The sequence below is a fragment of the Trichosurus vulpecula genome, chromosome 3 (genome assembly GCF_011100635.1).
Source record: "Trichosurus vulpecula isolate mTriVul1 chromosome 3, mTriVul1.pri, whole genome shotgun sequence".
Classification (NCBI taxonomy): domain Eukaryota; kingdom Metazoa; phylum Chordata; class Mammalia; order Diprotodontia; family Phalangeridae; genus Trichosurus; species Trichosurus vulpecula.
In genome coordinates, this window is record NC_050575.1 from 56624137 (window position 1) to 56641614 (window position 17478).

Sequence of the window (17478 nt, forward strand, 5' to 3'; positions counted from 1 at the left end):
TAAGCACCTTCTAAGTGCCAGGCATTGGAGATGCAAATACAAAGAATGTAACAAGCCCTGCTTTCAAGGAGTTTGCATTCTAATGTAGAGTCAGTAAATAAGTATATGCAGAATAAATAAGAAGGAATAGACTCTGTACCTATGATTTCATTAGTTTTGGAAACTCCCTGGTAAGGAAACTCTTATCTCTATAGATTGAGACCTGCAAATTAGTCTTAGAGAGTAGCCAGTAATGTGTGTTAGTGACAGGACTTGAACCTTGGTCTTTTTAATTTCAAGGCTAGCTTTCTGTTCACAACACTGTGCTGCCCCTCACAGAATACAGAGAATATTACAAATAAATACAAAATAGTTCCAGAGAGATGGAGAGCACTAACTGGAAAGATCAGGAAAAGTTTCCTGTAGAAGCTGGGGCTTGATCTGTGTTTTGAAGGAAGAGAGGGATTCTGGGGTGCATAGGTAAGGAAAGAATGTCTTCTAGGCAGTAGGGACAGCTAATGCCAAAGTTATACAGACTCATGATGGAGTTCCTTTTGGCAACTAGTGAGAAAATCAAATCAATAAATAGAGATGAGAATCTTATATATTTTTGGTTTTTATTTTAAGTAGTAGTAGCAGCAATGAATAGAAAGCAAAGAAAGCTAGAATTGAGGTAAATTGGCAATTTTGGGCCAAAGGTACATCTCATACTTCATTTTAACTCCTACTGTAACCTTCAACTAATCATTTTCATGAATTGTAGATTTGCAGATTTTGTTGAAATGAGTAATAGACTTAGTTGAACTGGTGATATCAGTTTCTATTTTTCCATTAGCATACCTTGACCTAGCTTGAGTATTCTGTCTAATTCTTTGCCTCAAAATTGATCTAGAATGTGAATGATTCAGAGATGGTTCAAAAGATAAACAGAAAGCTGATGGTTGAAAACTAGTGCCAATACAGACAAACTGAAAGAATTAGGATAGGTAAGGTTGAAGAATTTTTGGTCTTCATTTCTTGTTTATAGAAAATAGTGACTCTTGTCCCTCTGTGTCAGAAGTAATGGACTTCAGCTAGGAATTTTTGTATTAGTAATGTGGAATATATAATAATGTGGGAGTACTATGAGGTTCTTGGATAGTAAATGCTTTAATGAATTTTTGAGTAATAATACTATGGTATGAGTTATTGAGGGAGATTGTAAACTTTTAAAAATAAATTATTGACCAATATTTCTTGATATATAATTACTAGTGCATTTTACATGATTTCGAATGCAATCTTTGTGGACAATGGGCTAGCCCTGGGGGTGGGGAACCTGTGGCCTTGAGGTCACATGTGGCCTTCTATGTCCTTGGGTGTGGCCTTTTGACTGAGTCTAACTTTTACTGAACAAATCCTTTTATTAAGGGGATTTGTTCTGTGAAGTTTGGATTCAGTTAAGTGGCCTTGAGGACCTAGAGGGCCACATGTGACCTCAAGGCTGAAGGTTCCCTATCCCTAGGCTAGAGGATCTCTTAAGGGACCTCATATCTTTTATTGTGATTTTGAAAAATTGTATGCTTTCTTAACTTAATGGACAAATTAACAGTCCTTTGACTTTCCACGCAGAATGGCTCAACAGCAAGCGTTGAGGTTTCGTGGTCCAGCTCCCCCACCAAATGCAGTCATGCGAGGTCCACCACCTCTGATGCGTCCACCTCCACCTTTTGGGATGATGAGAGGTCCACCTCCACCACCTCGACCTCCCTTTGGTCGTCCTCCTTTTGATCCTAATATGCCACCAATGCCTCCTCCAGGAGGAATTCCTCCACCTATGGGCCCTCCACATCTACAGGTAAGGAACAAATGAGTCAGATCCTTTTTCCATTAATCAGTATTTGAATATTTGGTTCTTCTTTTTTTTTTTTTTTTTTTTTTTTAAATTTATTTTTTATTTATTTTTATTTTGCCACACACGGTTCTACATAGTTTTGAGTTCCAGTTTTTCTCCCCTCCCTCCCCCCTCCCTCCCCAAGACGGCATGAAGTCTCATATAACTGTCATGTATAACTTCGCATTGAATTAATTTATGCACTAGTCAAGTCGTGGAGAAGAATTTTGACCAATGGAATGAATCATGAGAAAGAAGAAACAGAAATTTGGTTCTTCTTACAGTGGTAGATATGCAGATATGGTCAAGTTACTCTTGCTGAAAAATTTTCAAGTTGCTCTCAGTTGCATAAAGCTTAGATTCATCTGCCTGGCATTGAAGACCCTTCCCAGTTTGTCACCCTACCTTTGGAGCCCTTATTATTTCCCTCTACGTGCCTGTTTAGTCTCTGCCCCCAAGAACACTTCTGACTCTGTGCCTTGCCTTTGCTTATGCTGTTTCTTATGCCTGGAATAGCTTCCTGAACCTTTCCTTACCTTTTAAATTCACTACCTCCATGAAGCTTTTCTTGCTAACTCTAAATCTTTCCTCTTGGATCTCATCACTTTTTTTTCTGAAACCATAATTTGCTTGCCACACATATTGTGTATTAAAAGTATCTGTGTTGGTGTTGTATTTCTTCTCTCTTTAACAAAGATCCCTGTATATGAGGTTAGGGACTTTACTTATCTAAACTTGGCATTGTGCCTAGCACAGTGGTCTGCATGCAGATATTTACTATCTTTTTGAATGAATGAGGGCCTCTTGGACATATGGCACCATATTAAGTGCTTGAGAAAAGATAGATAGTGGACATTCACTCACAAGTATGGCTTTTGCCTTTAGGAGCTTCTTTTCATTTCTTTTTGTGGAGGCAATTGGGGTTAAGTGACTTGACCAGGGTCACACAGCTTGTAAGTGTGTGAAGCCAGATTTGAACTCAGGTCCTCCTTACTGTAGGGCCCGTGCTCTAACCAGGAGCTTCTTTTCAGAGACAGCATTGACACGATAAGAAAGGGAAGATAAAGAGATGAATGTTTAAGTAATGAAGGGTTCTTCCCAAAGTGGAGGTTGTAATGATGATTACTAAAGGTAGAAATAAAACAATATAGGTAATAGCAAGAATATGGATGAAATGAATGCAAATTAATAGTCATTGTCAAATAGGGACATTTTGTTTTCAATATTAAAAAATAGCTTCTCTGTTGAAAAGGAAAAATGAATACATATTTTATTTATATCCCCAGAATAAACATGACAAAAACTGATTACCAATTTAGAAAGTCTCACTGTAGCCATTGCATCTAATATAGTACACATCTTAATTCAAGAGTTTAACAAATATATATCCCTAGCACCTAGCACAGGATCTACCATATAGTAGGCCTTAGTAAATGCTGGTTGACTGATTGATATGTTTAGTGTCTATTATGTGTGAAGCACTAAGTACTATAGTTGATACAAAGCCAATAAGACATAGTCTTAAGTCCATTTAGTCTAATGGGGGGCTGAAATTGGACACAGGTAGCCATGTATATGATTTACAAGGTAGAGTGAAAGTACAAGAGAATTACAAAGAAAATGTTCTGAGAGTTCAGAAGTGAGAAAGATTAATTCTGATTGATGAGGCCTCAGTTTCCTCATCTTTAAAATGAAGGACTTAGACCAGTCAAGTCAATAAGATTTATTAAAGTGCCTACTATGTGCTAAGCCCTATACTTAAACTTTGAAAGGAAAGGCAAAAACTCCCTTCCCTCAAAGGAGTTCACACTCTATTAGAGGAGCCGTGTAACCATGTACACACTAGAGATGTACTGGAGGTGACTGAGGGAAGGTATTGGTATTAAGAGGAACTAGGAAAGACTTCTGGAAGGTTGGATTTTAGTTGAGACTTGAAGGAAGCTAGGAGGTGAAGAGAAGGAAAAAAACCACATGAGAAGGATTGGATCACTTAGTCACTTTTAGCATTAAATCTATAGTTATGTGATTCTCCTTCATTCTATATGTATCATTTTTTTCTTGTGTGATGACTGCCAAATCTAACAAAATAGGCTTCTTATATTATTTGCACTTCTCTCTTCATAGTGACTTATAACTGGACTGATAAGTGAAAATGAGTGTATTTGAAGTAGAATTAGAAAAATGAGATGTGGTGTTTGACATGGAAGCTGTTGAATTTAGAAATGTATGTTTTTGTAGGAGAGATGGAAATAGGTATTTGAATACTTTTAAATGCACAGTAATTAATGGTATAATGGAAAGACTCTGGCTTTGGAATCAGAAGATCTGCATTCAAATTTTGATTTCTAATACTTATGTTGTGTATAGCCTTTGGCAAGTTGCTTATCCTCCTTGGGCCTCAGTTTCTTCATCTGGAAAGTGAGGGAGTTGGAATAGGTGGTATCTGAGGCTTCTTGCAGCTCTAAACCAAATAACATATTTACAGCTGCTTATACTTTTTCATGTTTTAGTACATCCATAACAGCTTATTAGCCATCCATTCTATGTCCTTTTTATTCTTGTTCATTTATCTCTATATTTGTGCTTAAACTTTTCTTTAATGTAGTTGTAAATGCATATGTTGTTTTTTGTGGTTCTGATATCTTTACATGGTTATAAATCTTTTAAATATTTTTATGTTCCCCATATTGATAATTTTTAATGACATTGTAATGTATTCGGTGGCATTTATATATCATAGTTTATTCGCCAGCTGTTGGACAATTAGGTTGTTTCAACTTCTGTATAATTACAACTAATGCTACTCTCTATATTTTTGAACTGATAAATTTTTTCATTACAAAGATACTCTTAGGGTATCTTCTCAATAATTGGATTATGCTTCAATATTTTTGTGACTTTCATATCTCCAGAAAGATTCTGTCATTTCCAATTCTAAAGTGTTCATTCCTTCATTCAATATATAGCTTTTTGTCAGCATAATCTGAAGTGTTCAAGAAATTTGATATACTCCTGATCTTAACATATCTTCAATATTAGATTAAGAAATACTTGTTGGAAAGAAACTAATTTCATTTTCTATCACTTAAGATACATAATGAATTTTGTTCTGTCTGTGCCACTCATTTTCAGCTAGTAGAACTAAAATAGATGTAACTAAAGTAATTCTAATGTAGATATATATTTTGATGTAAGTAGATGCTTTTTAATGTCATGCTTTTTTTGATCTTAATGTGTGATTATGTCATTTTATATCAACATGGATTATTTGTAGCGAATAATACTTAAAAGATGTTTGTAATAGATGTTTATATTCATTGAATAGTATCTGTTTAGATCTGAAAAATAGGATAAATCTAAAAGAAAATAGACTGGGAAAGAGTTTTTTCCCCTCAAAAGAAATGACTCTACATCACTATTATTATATAAACTTGATCTTGTTTTATAATTACATTTTAAGGCTAACTGCAAGTTGTGTAAAAAAACTTTTATTTTACCCTATTAATTTTTTTTCTAAGATGTAATTGTCTATGTTCCTGCTGTAGTATTTATTGTATAGCATAGTGAATATAATCTAAGTAATTTTGATGAATGAGGCTGTTAACAGTGTCTGTCACTGGCATTTTTTTGTCCTATAGATTTAGACAAGTTAGGATTTTTCTGCCTTCAGAACTTAACTCTAGAACTTGATTTCTTTAGGACTTAACTTGAAAGCTACAGTTTTTAATTTTTTTTTTAAAGGAATGCAAAAACAAGTCCCAGTTGAGGGTTTTTGGTTCATAACAATACTTTTTCAAACTAATGACTTTATTGCCACCAGTGTATTGTTACTATGACGTTTTTAAATATAAAGAAAATTTCCTAGCTGATAATTTTTTCCACATGAATTCCTGATTTGTTAAAGAATTTGCTATCCAGATTTTTCTTTTCTTTTAGAAAGGACAAGAGAGAGTGAAGGAATATGCTTCCTTTTTTTTTCTTTCTTCCATATTACCATACTTTTTGTAAGCCTTGACATAACACCCCAATGCTATTTCTGAGTGATGCATTTGTCATCAGTATCCTTACCAATTTTAGGGCCTGCAACAGTTTCTTATTTTCTATATCGCTTGCATGCAAATGAAGCTAGAATTTGCAGGTTTTTATAGTTTTGTTTCTTGTCTTGTGTATTGGTCCAATCCTGTTACAATGAACTCTGCTGAATTGTTTCATTGTACTGAATCCTATGTTTGATGTAAGTTGAATACCAGCAAAAATTTTTTTAGTCAGATGAAAATTTTTGTTATAATGTAGTTTTATTTTTACTTTTTGTTTTTACATTATGGTTATTTTTACCTAACTCTCCAATTGAACTATTTGTTCCTTGTAACAAAGAAAACTTTGTAAACAAAACTAACCAAATTAATGACCTGATTTGATAGTGTGTATCACATTCTTTTTCCAAAATCCTCCACTTTATCACTGAGAAGAGAGGTGTTTTCATTCTCCAGGACCAAGATTGTTCATTATAATTTGTCAGCATTCTACTGCCATTTAGTGTTATCATTTGCTTTATTAAGCTAGTCAAGTATTGTTTTCTTGGTTCTGTTTTTTTCACTTTTTAGTGTTTTACTAGTCTTGTGTTTCGCTGAGTTCCTCACAGTCTTTCTTATTGTGCAATAATATTCTATTATGTTCATATACTATAGTTTGTTCAGCCATTCCCTAGTTGAAAAGCACCCACTTGAGTATTTTGCTACCCCAAAGAATGCTGCAGTTATTGTTTTTCATATAGACTTAGCATTCTTTGACTACTTTGGTATATAAACCCCATAGTGGGATTGGTGGTATTTATTTTAACAGTTGCCTTATCGCTAAAATGCTTGGGTATTTGTATTTAATTAGAAGAAAAACAGAGGAAGGCAGCTGTAAACATATAGAAATAACTATTAAGATTACTGTTGTGATTATTCACAGAGACCACCTTTTATGCCTCCTCCCATGGGAACTATGCCCCCACCTCCTGGCATGATGTTTCCACCTGGAATGCCTCCAGTTACTGCCCCTGGTACACCAACATTACCTCCCACTGAGGAAATATGGGTAGAAAACAAAACTCCAGATGGAAAGGTAAGATCTTAAGGATATTTGAAGTACATAGGGTAATGAATTCTAAGACATAGACTATTGGCAAATTATCTATTTAAATGTTATATACCTCAAGTAAAATGTGCCTTCCTTGGAGGCAGTGACTAGAAACCCCCCAAAATCTGTTTTGTTATCTCCATCATCTTGCACAGTGTTTTGTACAGTATAGGCACCAAATGTCTTTTGAATCAGTCACAATTAATGGAATCCTCTATATAGATCAGAGATGAGTTAGGGCAACATTATCAGGAACAGCTAAAGATTGGATTGGACAATCATTACAGGGACTTTTGAGTATCTGACTTCCTCACATATGTGTGCAGTGTCATGTATCAGCTGTATGTGTCCATTTATCTCCAGACAGATATGTTATATTAACAACTTAATTTGCCTTCTCTACAGGTTTATTATTATAATGCTCGGACACGTGAGTCTGCATGGACCAAACCAGATGGAGTTAAAGTTATTCAGCAATCAGAACTGACTCCTATGCTGGCTGCCCAGGCTCAGGCTCAGGCGCAGGCCCAGGCTCAGGCCCAGGCTCAGGCTCAGGCGCAGGCCCAGGCCCAGGCCCAGGCGCAGGCCCAGGCTCAGGCCCAGGCTCAGGCTCAGGCACAGGCTCAGGCACAGGCTCAGGCACAAGCCCAGGCCCAGGCTCAGGCACAGGCACAGGCCCAGGCACAGGCTCAGGCCCAGGCCCAGGCTCAGGCCCAGGCCCAGGCCCAGGCACAGGCCCAGGCACAGGCCCAGGCACAGGCTCAGGCACAGGCCCAGGCACAGGCTCAGGCACAGGCACAGGCACAGGCTCAGGCCCAGGCCCAGGCCCAGGCCCAGGCACAAGCCCAAGCCCAGGCTCAGGCTCAAGTACAAGCTCAAGTACAAGCTCAAGCTGTAAATGCATCCACTCCTACAACTAGTAGCCCAGCATCAGTGGTTTCTACTTCAGCGCCATCATCTACCCAGTCTTCTACCACTTCTACAACAACAACAACTGCAACTTCAGTTTCACAAACTGTGTCAAGTAAGTATAATTTACGTTTAATTCTTTTCCCAGGGAAATTTAAGATGTAGCCCGTGACCACTAGAAACATCTAATCGATGTTGGTGGAAAGATAAGATTAACATGCATGGAACAATTAGAGAACAGTTGCTGTAGGCTTGAGACAGCATATAATTTAGTGCTAAGTTATATGGATATTTAAGTACTAAGTTATATAGTACAGACCATAAGAGATTTAGAAAAGGGATAAAGACATAGGAATCATGGAGGAATTGAAATGCTGGCTCTTGAAGATAGGTAGAGAAGCATTTAGATAGGCGGAAAAGAGAGGAAAAGGCAGTTGAGGCAAGGGAAATAAGCATAAGCAAATGAGCAGAGGTGGGAATGAATATGGGGTCCTTGGGAGAGTGAGAAGACTGTCCTGAATTCTTTGCACATAGAGTCTATGATTTTATTGATGTGGATATTCTCTCTGCTGATATAGATTACCATCCCTGTACAGAAACTAGTCATCATGAGTTACTGTGGCTGAAAAAATTATCTCAGTTTCCAAACTTTAATGTGATTTATTTCCACTTTTTTCCTGAAAAAATTGTCACATTTCTTACTCTACCCTCACTTTTCATAAATAAATCTATGCAAATAATTTTATTAGTTTGTTTTATTCAAATAAAGTGAAAAATTTATCAGTTTTTATGACACATCTGAAACATAACAAATAGAATATATGGTTAATTATTGATAAAGCCATTTACAGTTTTCATATTTACAAATTATAAAATAATAATATTGTGATTGATATAGTTGGTTTTTTGGCACAAAGTTTCTCAAAATGTAATTTCTATTCGTAATTTTCATTTACAAATCAGGATCTATATTTTGTGTCTAAGAACTAAGAAAATTCCATTTTACATAAAAAAAATACTGTGAGGGAGAGAAGGATAGTGACCATGTTGATGATTTCATTAGTATAGATGAAGTTCCCGTTACTGATTTATGTCCATAAGCATTTGTTTGCACATCACTTCTTTTGCTATATCTCTCTCCCTCTCCATGCAGACAGCCACCCCTTGTAACAAAGATCAGCACCTTCTTTGCAACTTAAGATGTTAGAAAGTTGCTTAGACTAGATGGGTCAAACTCTGTGCCAGCCTCAGTATTCTACTCCTAGTGGAAGCTGAACTAGTCTGAAATATAATTGGAAAATGTATAACAAGATAAATAAAAATATAGTGCAGAATAGTTTAGTTTTGGTTTTCTAAGTCAACATGTTACCTGCAGGAATCAATTTCTATTTGAGTTTGACACAATTAGCCTAGGCTGCTTAGAGGTAAGAGGCTTACCCAGGCTCTGTATTATGTATTAGAGACAGAATTTGAACACAGACTAGCACAATCTACTACACCATACTGCCTCTGAGATGTGATAAAATTTGTCTCTGTTCAAGAAACTTATCACCCAAGACCACAAAATGTTCAGATTCAAACCCTTGTTTTCATGTATTATCACAAGATGAAGGTTAACTTTTCTTGTTCAGCCCAAGCTCCACTTAATAGCTCTATTTTGGGCCCCCCTGGCTTACAGTGAATGTCAATGGTAACTGTTTCTCTTTGGAACAGCAACCCTCAGGGTCTTCCCCTCCCAGCTTGATATTTTTTTTCTTTTTTCTAATTAAAGGGGCCATCCCTTGACTCACTTCTTAAAGAGTCCTAGTCACAGAATGGGCGTTACCTCACTCTAAGTGAGTACATGGAAAGGCTTTAGCCTAAAAGGGCCAGGATTTCCCATTGCATCCTGGGTCATCTCCAGTCATCCTGATGAATATCAGGTCCCTGGATCCAGATGGCTCTGGAGGAGAAAGTGAGGCTAGTGACCTTGCACAGCCCTTCCTCACTCAAATAAGTCAACTGCAAGTCATGTCATCATTTCCCTGATGCCATGATCCTCTTTGAAAATGAAGGACAAACACAACAACCTGTTCAGATGGAGTAAGATGAAATGTGTCATATTTGTCCACAGCAAGTGGCCTACTTATCCATTAATATTTAGAAATATTTAGGAGAATTGCTTCTGAGGTCTGGTTGGGAGTTAATAAGTAGATTTTTACTTTTTCATTTTCAAGGCATATCTTTTTCTAGTTGTGAAACATCTGTAACCTTTTAATAAATGCAGTTATGTTATCCTGGATCAGAGTATGAATTTGAGCAATTTGAATTGATTTAAAGTGATGGGAGTAGGGGGAGAGCTTCATTATTATCACTAAGAAAAATGGCAGTATCTTCCTTTAGCCTAAACATGCCTCAAAGTACTTTGTCATGAGAAAGCTAACTGGTTTTGTAATAATATGAAATTTACTTATGCTCTGCTCCAGTTCATCACATGGTTTTGCAAAGAGCCTTTCTTTTCAACTGACTTTTTCTAAATTAGTTTTTTTAAAAAAGTTTTTATGTTATTCATTGATACCTTATTTACCCCTTCCCCCCAGAGAGCCAAAAAAAGTTCAAAAAAAGTTTTCAGATAAAGTTAAAGAAGAAAAGGTAGGAGTTCTGCAAAACTGACCAATAACTTAGCCATATCTGACAGTATATGTGATGTACATGTCATGTATATTCCTCTCCTGTAGTCCTTCCTCTCTATTAAGGAGGAACATGAATTTTCCTAAAAGTTGATTGATGTTTTAACAACATGGAAAACTGTTAAAGTTTTCTCTCTCTTTCATTTATTTTCTTTCTAAATCCAAACACACACACACACACACACACCCACACACACCCACACACACACACACACTCACTCACTCATATTTCCCCTTCATTTTTATTTCTCATTATGAGTGAGTGATTGTGAAGTATGCAGTGTGTCCAAATTACACAAAGGTTATGCTTTTAAGTAGTTCTTATAGATTTACATTTCATCGTGACATCTATTGAACTTCATCAGAGCAGATTCTATCAACACCTTCCATGTTATATCATTTTCATTTAAAAAAATTCTGTAAATTACAATGAAAATTTTTCTGGATGTGGCATTGCCATTGATAGGTTTGCAAATTAACATCATCCTAACATCAGATTCACCAGCATATTATGCATGTAAGCAAATGAGCATCTTGAGTTGCCTCTGTTGCTGAGGCCTCTTGTAAGTTTCTTAGTTTATTGATTGTAGTGGTCTTTAGAAATGTGGAAACATCTGGAATATAGAAAATGCGGAAATCTTTCTCATCATAGTATCTGGAGGTAGAAGCATTCAAGGCTGGTTTTTTTTATATGATTTGCCAGACATCATTGTGACTCTACCAAAGGATGAAGGTAGTATCATTTTTCCTATTGAATGAAACTTTTTGCATTTGGCAATTCTCAGAGCAATCTTATACAATATAAACAGTTTTGTTTGTATTATAGTTATGGTTTTTGAGAAAAAATTTTTGCTCATTAGAAACATCTCAGTTTCTCTGGGAAAATTCTCATTTTGCCAGAATGGTTTTCACAAACCCTTTCAAGTTGATTTTTCACATTTGAATCCTTGCTCACATGGTATGTCCAGCCAGAGCTGTGCCATATTAGAGTATCTGCATTTTGGATCCCAGTGTCACTTCCATATCAGTTTGAGGAATTGGATTAGAGCTTCATTGGCATTTAGTAAATGCTCAGTAAATCTTTGCTAAATTAAATTGAAATAGTTTGGACAAGTAGGAGATGTCAGATTTTGGTCCAGTTTGAAAGTTAGGCATAGAAGTTTAGATTTGAAAAAATAGACTATAGGGACACTTTGTGAATTCTGAATAGAGGTATGACACACGCAAAACAATCAGTCAGTAAACGTTTGCTAATGTCAGGCACAGTGTCAAGCACTCAGGATACAAAAAGAGGCAAAAGACAATCCCTGCCCTTAAGGAATTTACAGTCTAATGGAGGAGAATCACATGCAAACAAATGTATACAAAGCAAGCTATGGTCAGGATAACTAGGAAATAATTACTAGAAGGAAGGCACTGGAATTAAGAGGAGTCGGGGAAGGCTTCTTTCTTGTAGTGGGATTTTAATTGGGACTTAACAGGGAACCAGCAAGGTCAGTAGTAAGAGTGGTTGGTTTGGAGGAGGGTGAGTGTTGCAGGTATGGATGACGGCCAGAGAAAATGTCTGAAGCTGAGAGATGAAGAGTCTTGTTTGTGAAACAATGAGGAGGCCACTGTCACAGAAAATTAGTCTGGTAGTCATATAGTATAGATGTAGTGGATAGAAGCTGGTTGTTGGGGAGACCAGCAAGCAGGTTGTTTCAGGTATACAAGTGTGAGATTGAAGGGGGCATAGGTTGGTAGCAGCAGTGAGAATAGAAAATAGAGCCCAGATACACAGTGAAGGAAAAAACAAAAAGACCTGAGGGAAGTGTTGAAAATAGCTCCAGATTTTTTGGCCTGGGAGACTGGAAAACATACCAAGGATAGAAATAGGAATTATAAAGGAATGGTAGTTTCAGGGGGGGGACTTGGTGAGTTTCATTTAGAACATGGCCAACTTTGTGAGCATAGTAATCCAGTGAAAAGGCACTGTCGGCAATTGGAGATATAGGATTGGAATAAGTGGTCAGAAGTCGTGGTATAAATTGGGGATAACAAATAATTTCTTGAAAGATGATGTCTAGGTTCTTTTTTCGATGGCGACTTTCAGATTGTCCAATAATTCTTAAATTCTCTCTCCTCGATCTATTTTTCCAGGTCAGTTGTTTCTCTGATGAGACGTTTCACAGTTTCTTGTATTTTTTCATTCTTTTAATTTTGTTTTGTTGTTTCTTGATGTCTCATGGAGTAATTAGCTTCTACTTGCCCAATTCTGATTTTTAAGGAATTATTTTCTTCAGTGAACTTTTGTACTTTTCCTTTTGATCAATTCTACTTTTTAAGGCATTCTTTAGTGAATTTTTGTGCTTCTTTTACCATTTGTCCTTTTCTGTTTTTTAAGGAGTTATTTTTTTCTTTTTTTTTGGTGCCTCTTTTACCAAGCTGTTGACTTATTTTTCATGATTTTCTTGCATCAATGTTATTTCTTTTCCCAGTTTTTCCTCTGTCTCTCCTATTTGATTTTTAAACTCATTTTTGAGCTCTTCCAGGAATTCTTTCTGGGCCTGAGATCAATTCACATTTTTGAGTCTTTGAATGTAACAATTTTAACTTTGTTGTCTTCCAAATTTGTGTTTTGATCATCCCTGTTATTGTAGTAGCTTTCTGTGTTCAGGTTCTTTTTTATTGTTTGCTCGTTTTTCCAGTCTATTTCTCGACTTTTAACTTATGTTAAAGTTGGGCTCTGCTTCCAGGGTGGAAGGGGCACTGCCCCAAGCTGCAGGTTTTCTGTATAGCTGTTGTCAGAGCTAATTTTGAAGATCTGTAAATTTTAGGAGAGATGTGTTTACTGCCTGTCTGTTAGCAACCACAAGCACTCTTTTCTGCTTTGGAACTGTGACCTTGTTCCTCTGCAGCTGAAAGCTCTGGTGTGCTAGTGCCCCTCTTTTCCCCAGGACTATGACTTAGACACACGGTCAGTACAGCAGAGGCATGCACCAAGTGTTGGCAAAGGAATCCTTGTGATTTCCTTCTAACAGTTGTCTGATCTTACAGTCTGTGGGTTGAGAGCTGCAACCGATTCAGTTGCCCCCAAAGCCTGCTGCTGACTTGCCCAGTTGTTGCCTCCCTGCCCAGGCTTATTGGATGTAGTGTGGGCTGGCCTTGTGCTTTACTCTCACTCTAGTGAGATAGACCTTTCCTGCTGACCTTCTATGTAACCTTGGGCAGGAAAATTGTTTCAGCCATTCCTTTTGTGGGTTCTGCTGCTCCAGAATTTACTTTGAGGCATTGTTTTACTTGTTTGGAAGGGAATTTGGGAGAACTTAGGTGAGTCCCTGGCTTTTCTCTACCATCTTGGCTCCCCATGCCTAGCCAAATTTGGTAAGGCTCATCACCAAAAGCTGGGTTGCCAGCTTTACAAACTATTTTAAAAACTATGGCAGGTACAAATAGTGGTCAGAATTACTAGATATTTTCAAGTACTCTAAATTGCTTCCAGTTTTTAAAATTCATACTCTGATCCTGAAGGGTAAAATACCTGGTTTTACCATAATATAGAATTTCTCTGTGCTTTGCTCCCATATTATCACATAATTTTGCAAAGAACCTTCTTTATTGACTTTTTGTAAGTTGACTATTCTAAATAAATAATAATATTGTCTTATTTTTAAAGAGAAATAAAAACCTTTCGTGATGAATAAATAACTGGTTTCAAGGAGAGTTCGGTAGTGGAAATGGGGAAGTCCCAAAGTGCCTGGCATACAATAGATGCTTAATAAATGTTGATGATCAGTTTAAGAACCCAGAAGAAAATAAGGTTCACTACATTTATCATTGGATTCACAAGCCCTGTTACAGATGGTGAGGAATGCCCAATGTGTTAATTTTGTCTTAATACTTTAGCTGCAGGTTGCATAAACCTTATAAGCTGAAGTCAGTTTGAAAAGGTGTATGAAGATCACCCTGGCAAAATGAGAATTTTTCCAGAGAAAATTAGTACAGGCACTTAAAAAATTTGTTTCTATTTTTGTTTTTATTTTACTTATATTTATTTCTCTTTACTTATTTATTTCCTTCTATTTCCCATGCCCCAAAAGTTTTAATGCAGTTTTCATCTATTAAGTAAAGCCTTTGCTGCACTAAGACTTTTTGGACGTCTTGTATAATTTCCACATAAAATTTCCACATTTCTCCCTTGCCCCCTGTCGTTCTATATAGTAAAGAATAAAAATGGGAATCAATAGTTTAGCAAAACTAAAAAACCCTTATGTACTGGGGTCCACAGGGGAATAGTCCTAGGTGGGCATTTGGAGGAAAAAAAGGAAGTTATGAAAGAGAAAAGAGGGTCTGATTGGTTAGCTTAGTGAGGTAGCAGAAAGTTCAATTCCCAGAAGTCCCAGAAGTGTTCATGCCAAATGCAGCACAATTGTAGATGATGATTGTACAGAGGCCATTATTTCTTGCTTTTATCTTCAGGAGCTGAGCTGTTAACTCTACAGGGTGTGTCTGACTCCCAAAATATACTTGGTAAGAGTAAACAATGAGCTAATTTTTCACATCTTTTATGATATATTAGTCTACCTGATTTTTACTATGCAATGATAAACATTGTTACAGTTTGCATTATTTTACAACCAGTTCATTTCAACCAAGAATAAGCAAGTAAAATCTTGCCTAGTTTTGTAGAACTTTGTGTTTTTTGCATAGTTACTGCTACATTTATTTGATGTTTTTAATATATTTAATATAATTTAATTATAATTTAATAATATAATAATATAATTATAATTTAATTAATTTAATAATTTTAATATATTTAATATATTTCATACTAGATAAATCTATACACTAATCATTATTTTTGTTTATACACTTATTATGACTGAAGAAACAAGATATTTGTTTTGGGAGGCCTTTAAAGACCATAACAAAGAAATTGTTTTTTGGGCACAAATTGACTTTTTTGGCCCACTTTTATTATGCCAACTAATCCTGCAAGCTTTAGTTGATGCATTATCTTATCTGTGGGGATATCTTCACATATATTTTCTGTAGTATAACCATGCCATTTTGTATTCAAAAGTCATTATTAGAAATATTATAGCCTACTTTTGCCTACCTTGCTCTTTGAGTATTCTGAATTTTAATTCTTTGGAGGTAATGGTATTCCATGACTTGTTTGTAGCTGTATACTGTCATCAAGAGAATACTGTTGTTGAAAGAATTTTTGTGTGTGTGTGTGTGTTAGCTTTTCTGCTAAACTAGTGTTGCCGTTGGCTGCTTTGTCTCTACTTGCCAAGGAGGTCGAGCATCTTCTGACTGGGATGATTTTTGGGCTCTTTTGGGGTCTTCATTGTTGCAACTTTTATTTCTGTTAAATTTGTCTAAGAAATGACGATAATCAGAGTTAATGTCTTTATTGTTGTCCCCTTTCCATTTTTCACAGTCATTGTTTTATTTAAATACATTTGAAGCTGTTTTAGTTGCATCCCAACTTTTTCTTCAACTAATTTGGTACTGATTGAGACTTGCAGTAGTCTGACTGCATGTAATCTGTAGAATCAGAAATGATTCCCATGTCAGTCAGTAGCTTGTTATTTTTTGTCTGTTAAAATATAGTCAATTCCTCCCCCTCCCTTCCTCTTCCTTCCTTCCTCTTCACCATATTCCTATTTTCTTTTTTGATGACATTCTTTTTTTAAACATTTTTATTTGAAATTTTGAGTTCCAAATTCTATCTCTCCCTCCCTCTTTTCCCTCCCTGCTTCCTGAGACAGTAAGCGGTCAGGTATAAGTTATACATGTGCAGCTGTGTAAAACATTTCCATATTAGTCATTTTGTACAAGAAGATTTGAATAAAATAAAATGAAAGGAAGTGAAAAGTAGCAGGCTTCAGTCTGTATTCAAACAATATCAGTTCTGTCTCTGGAGGCAGATAGTAAACTTCATCATTGGTCTTTTGGGATTGGATGTCATTATTCCTGATAGGCAGGTATGCATCTTCATTGTCTTCAAGACTTTGGCCTTTTTCGTCACTAATCTCAAACCATATTTTGCATTTCCCCCCATATCTGCCTTTACGTTGAAGCCAGTGAGAATCAAGGGTGTATGTTGACTTGGAGAAGCTTATCAAGTTCTCCCTAGAATTTCTCAAAGTCTTCATGAATCCCAACAGGTGGAGATTCATCACCTGCAAAGATTCTCATGATATTATTTTTTGCTTATGTTAATTTGATTATGTTAACCATAATCACTTATTCCATTCAAGACTGGGTGGTCAAGTGACTTGTGAAATGATATATAGTCAATTCCCATTATTATAGATTCTCTGTTTGCAAATTTTGCCTGTTTTCTAAAGTTTGTAATCCAGAAATCAGTACTCTCAGCATTTTTTGTGGTCATTCAGGGACATGTGTGGAATGGTAAAAAAAAAAATTTGAGTCACCTGATGCATATATTCCCAGCCCAGTCAAATAAGGCAATGTCCTGCCTTCTTGCTTTTATACTGTAAACAAGTATCCTTTTTGTAGTCTAGTGCCATGTTTTTCGCATTTTTATGTCTTTTTGTTGATGATTTTGCTGTTTAAAATGGTCTCAAAGCACAGTGCTCAAGTACCATCTAGTGTTCCTAAGACATGCCCTATGGAGAACTATTATGTGTGCTATTGGCCTTGTTTTATTCCTCCAATTTTTTTCCCCTTATTTTATTGCTAAAATAGATTGAATCATAGTAGTGGTGATGGACATCACCCCTGATCTTATTGGGAAGGTTTCAAGTTTATCCTTGTTAAAGATAATGCTTGTCCTTGGTTTTATATAGATACTACTTATAATTTTAAGAAAAGACTTGTTTCTCTAAGAGAGAAAACTAGTAAGCTATCCTTCCATTTATTTAGCAAGACATTCAGTCCTGATGTGGTTCATTTCTTTCTTATTTCACT

The 17478-nt window shown here is 36.2% G+C and overlaps 1 protein-coding gene across 5 annotated transcripts in view; it reads left to right on the forward strand.

Annotated features, from left to right (window-relative positions):
* TCERG1 (transcription elongation regulator 1) overlaps positions 1-17478 on the forward strand; it is a 61664-nt gene that overhangs the window by 2234 nt on the left and 41952 nt on the right. For 3 of the 5 annotated variants that reach the window (XR_005009898.1, XM_036750504.1, XM_036750505.1), the window contains exons 2-5: positions 1591-1816; positions 6809-6961; positions 7382-8000; positions 15013-15063. Coding sequence is in view for 4 of the 5 variants with exons in the window: in XM_036750504.1 (XP_036606399.1) it covers positions 1591-1816; positions 6809-6961; positions 7382-8000; positions 15013-15063 (1049 nt within the window). In the remaining variant the exon portion in view is untranslated. The remainder of the gene's footprint in view (positions 1-1590; positions 1817-6808; positions 6962-7381; positions 8001-15012; positions 15064-17478) is intronic. The other 2 variants (XM_036750507.1, XM_036750506.1) reach the window with 2 other exon arrangements.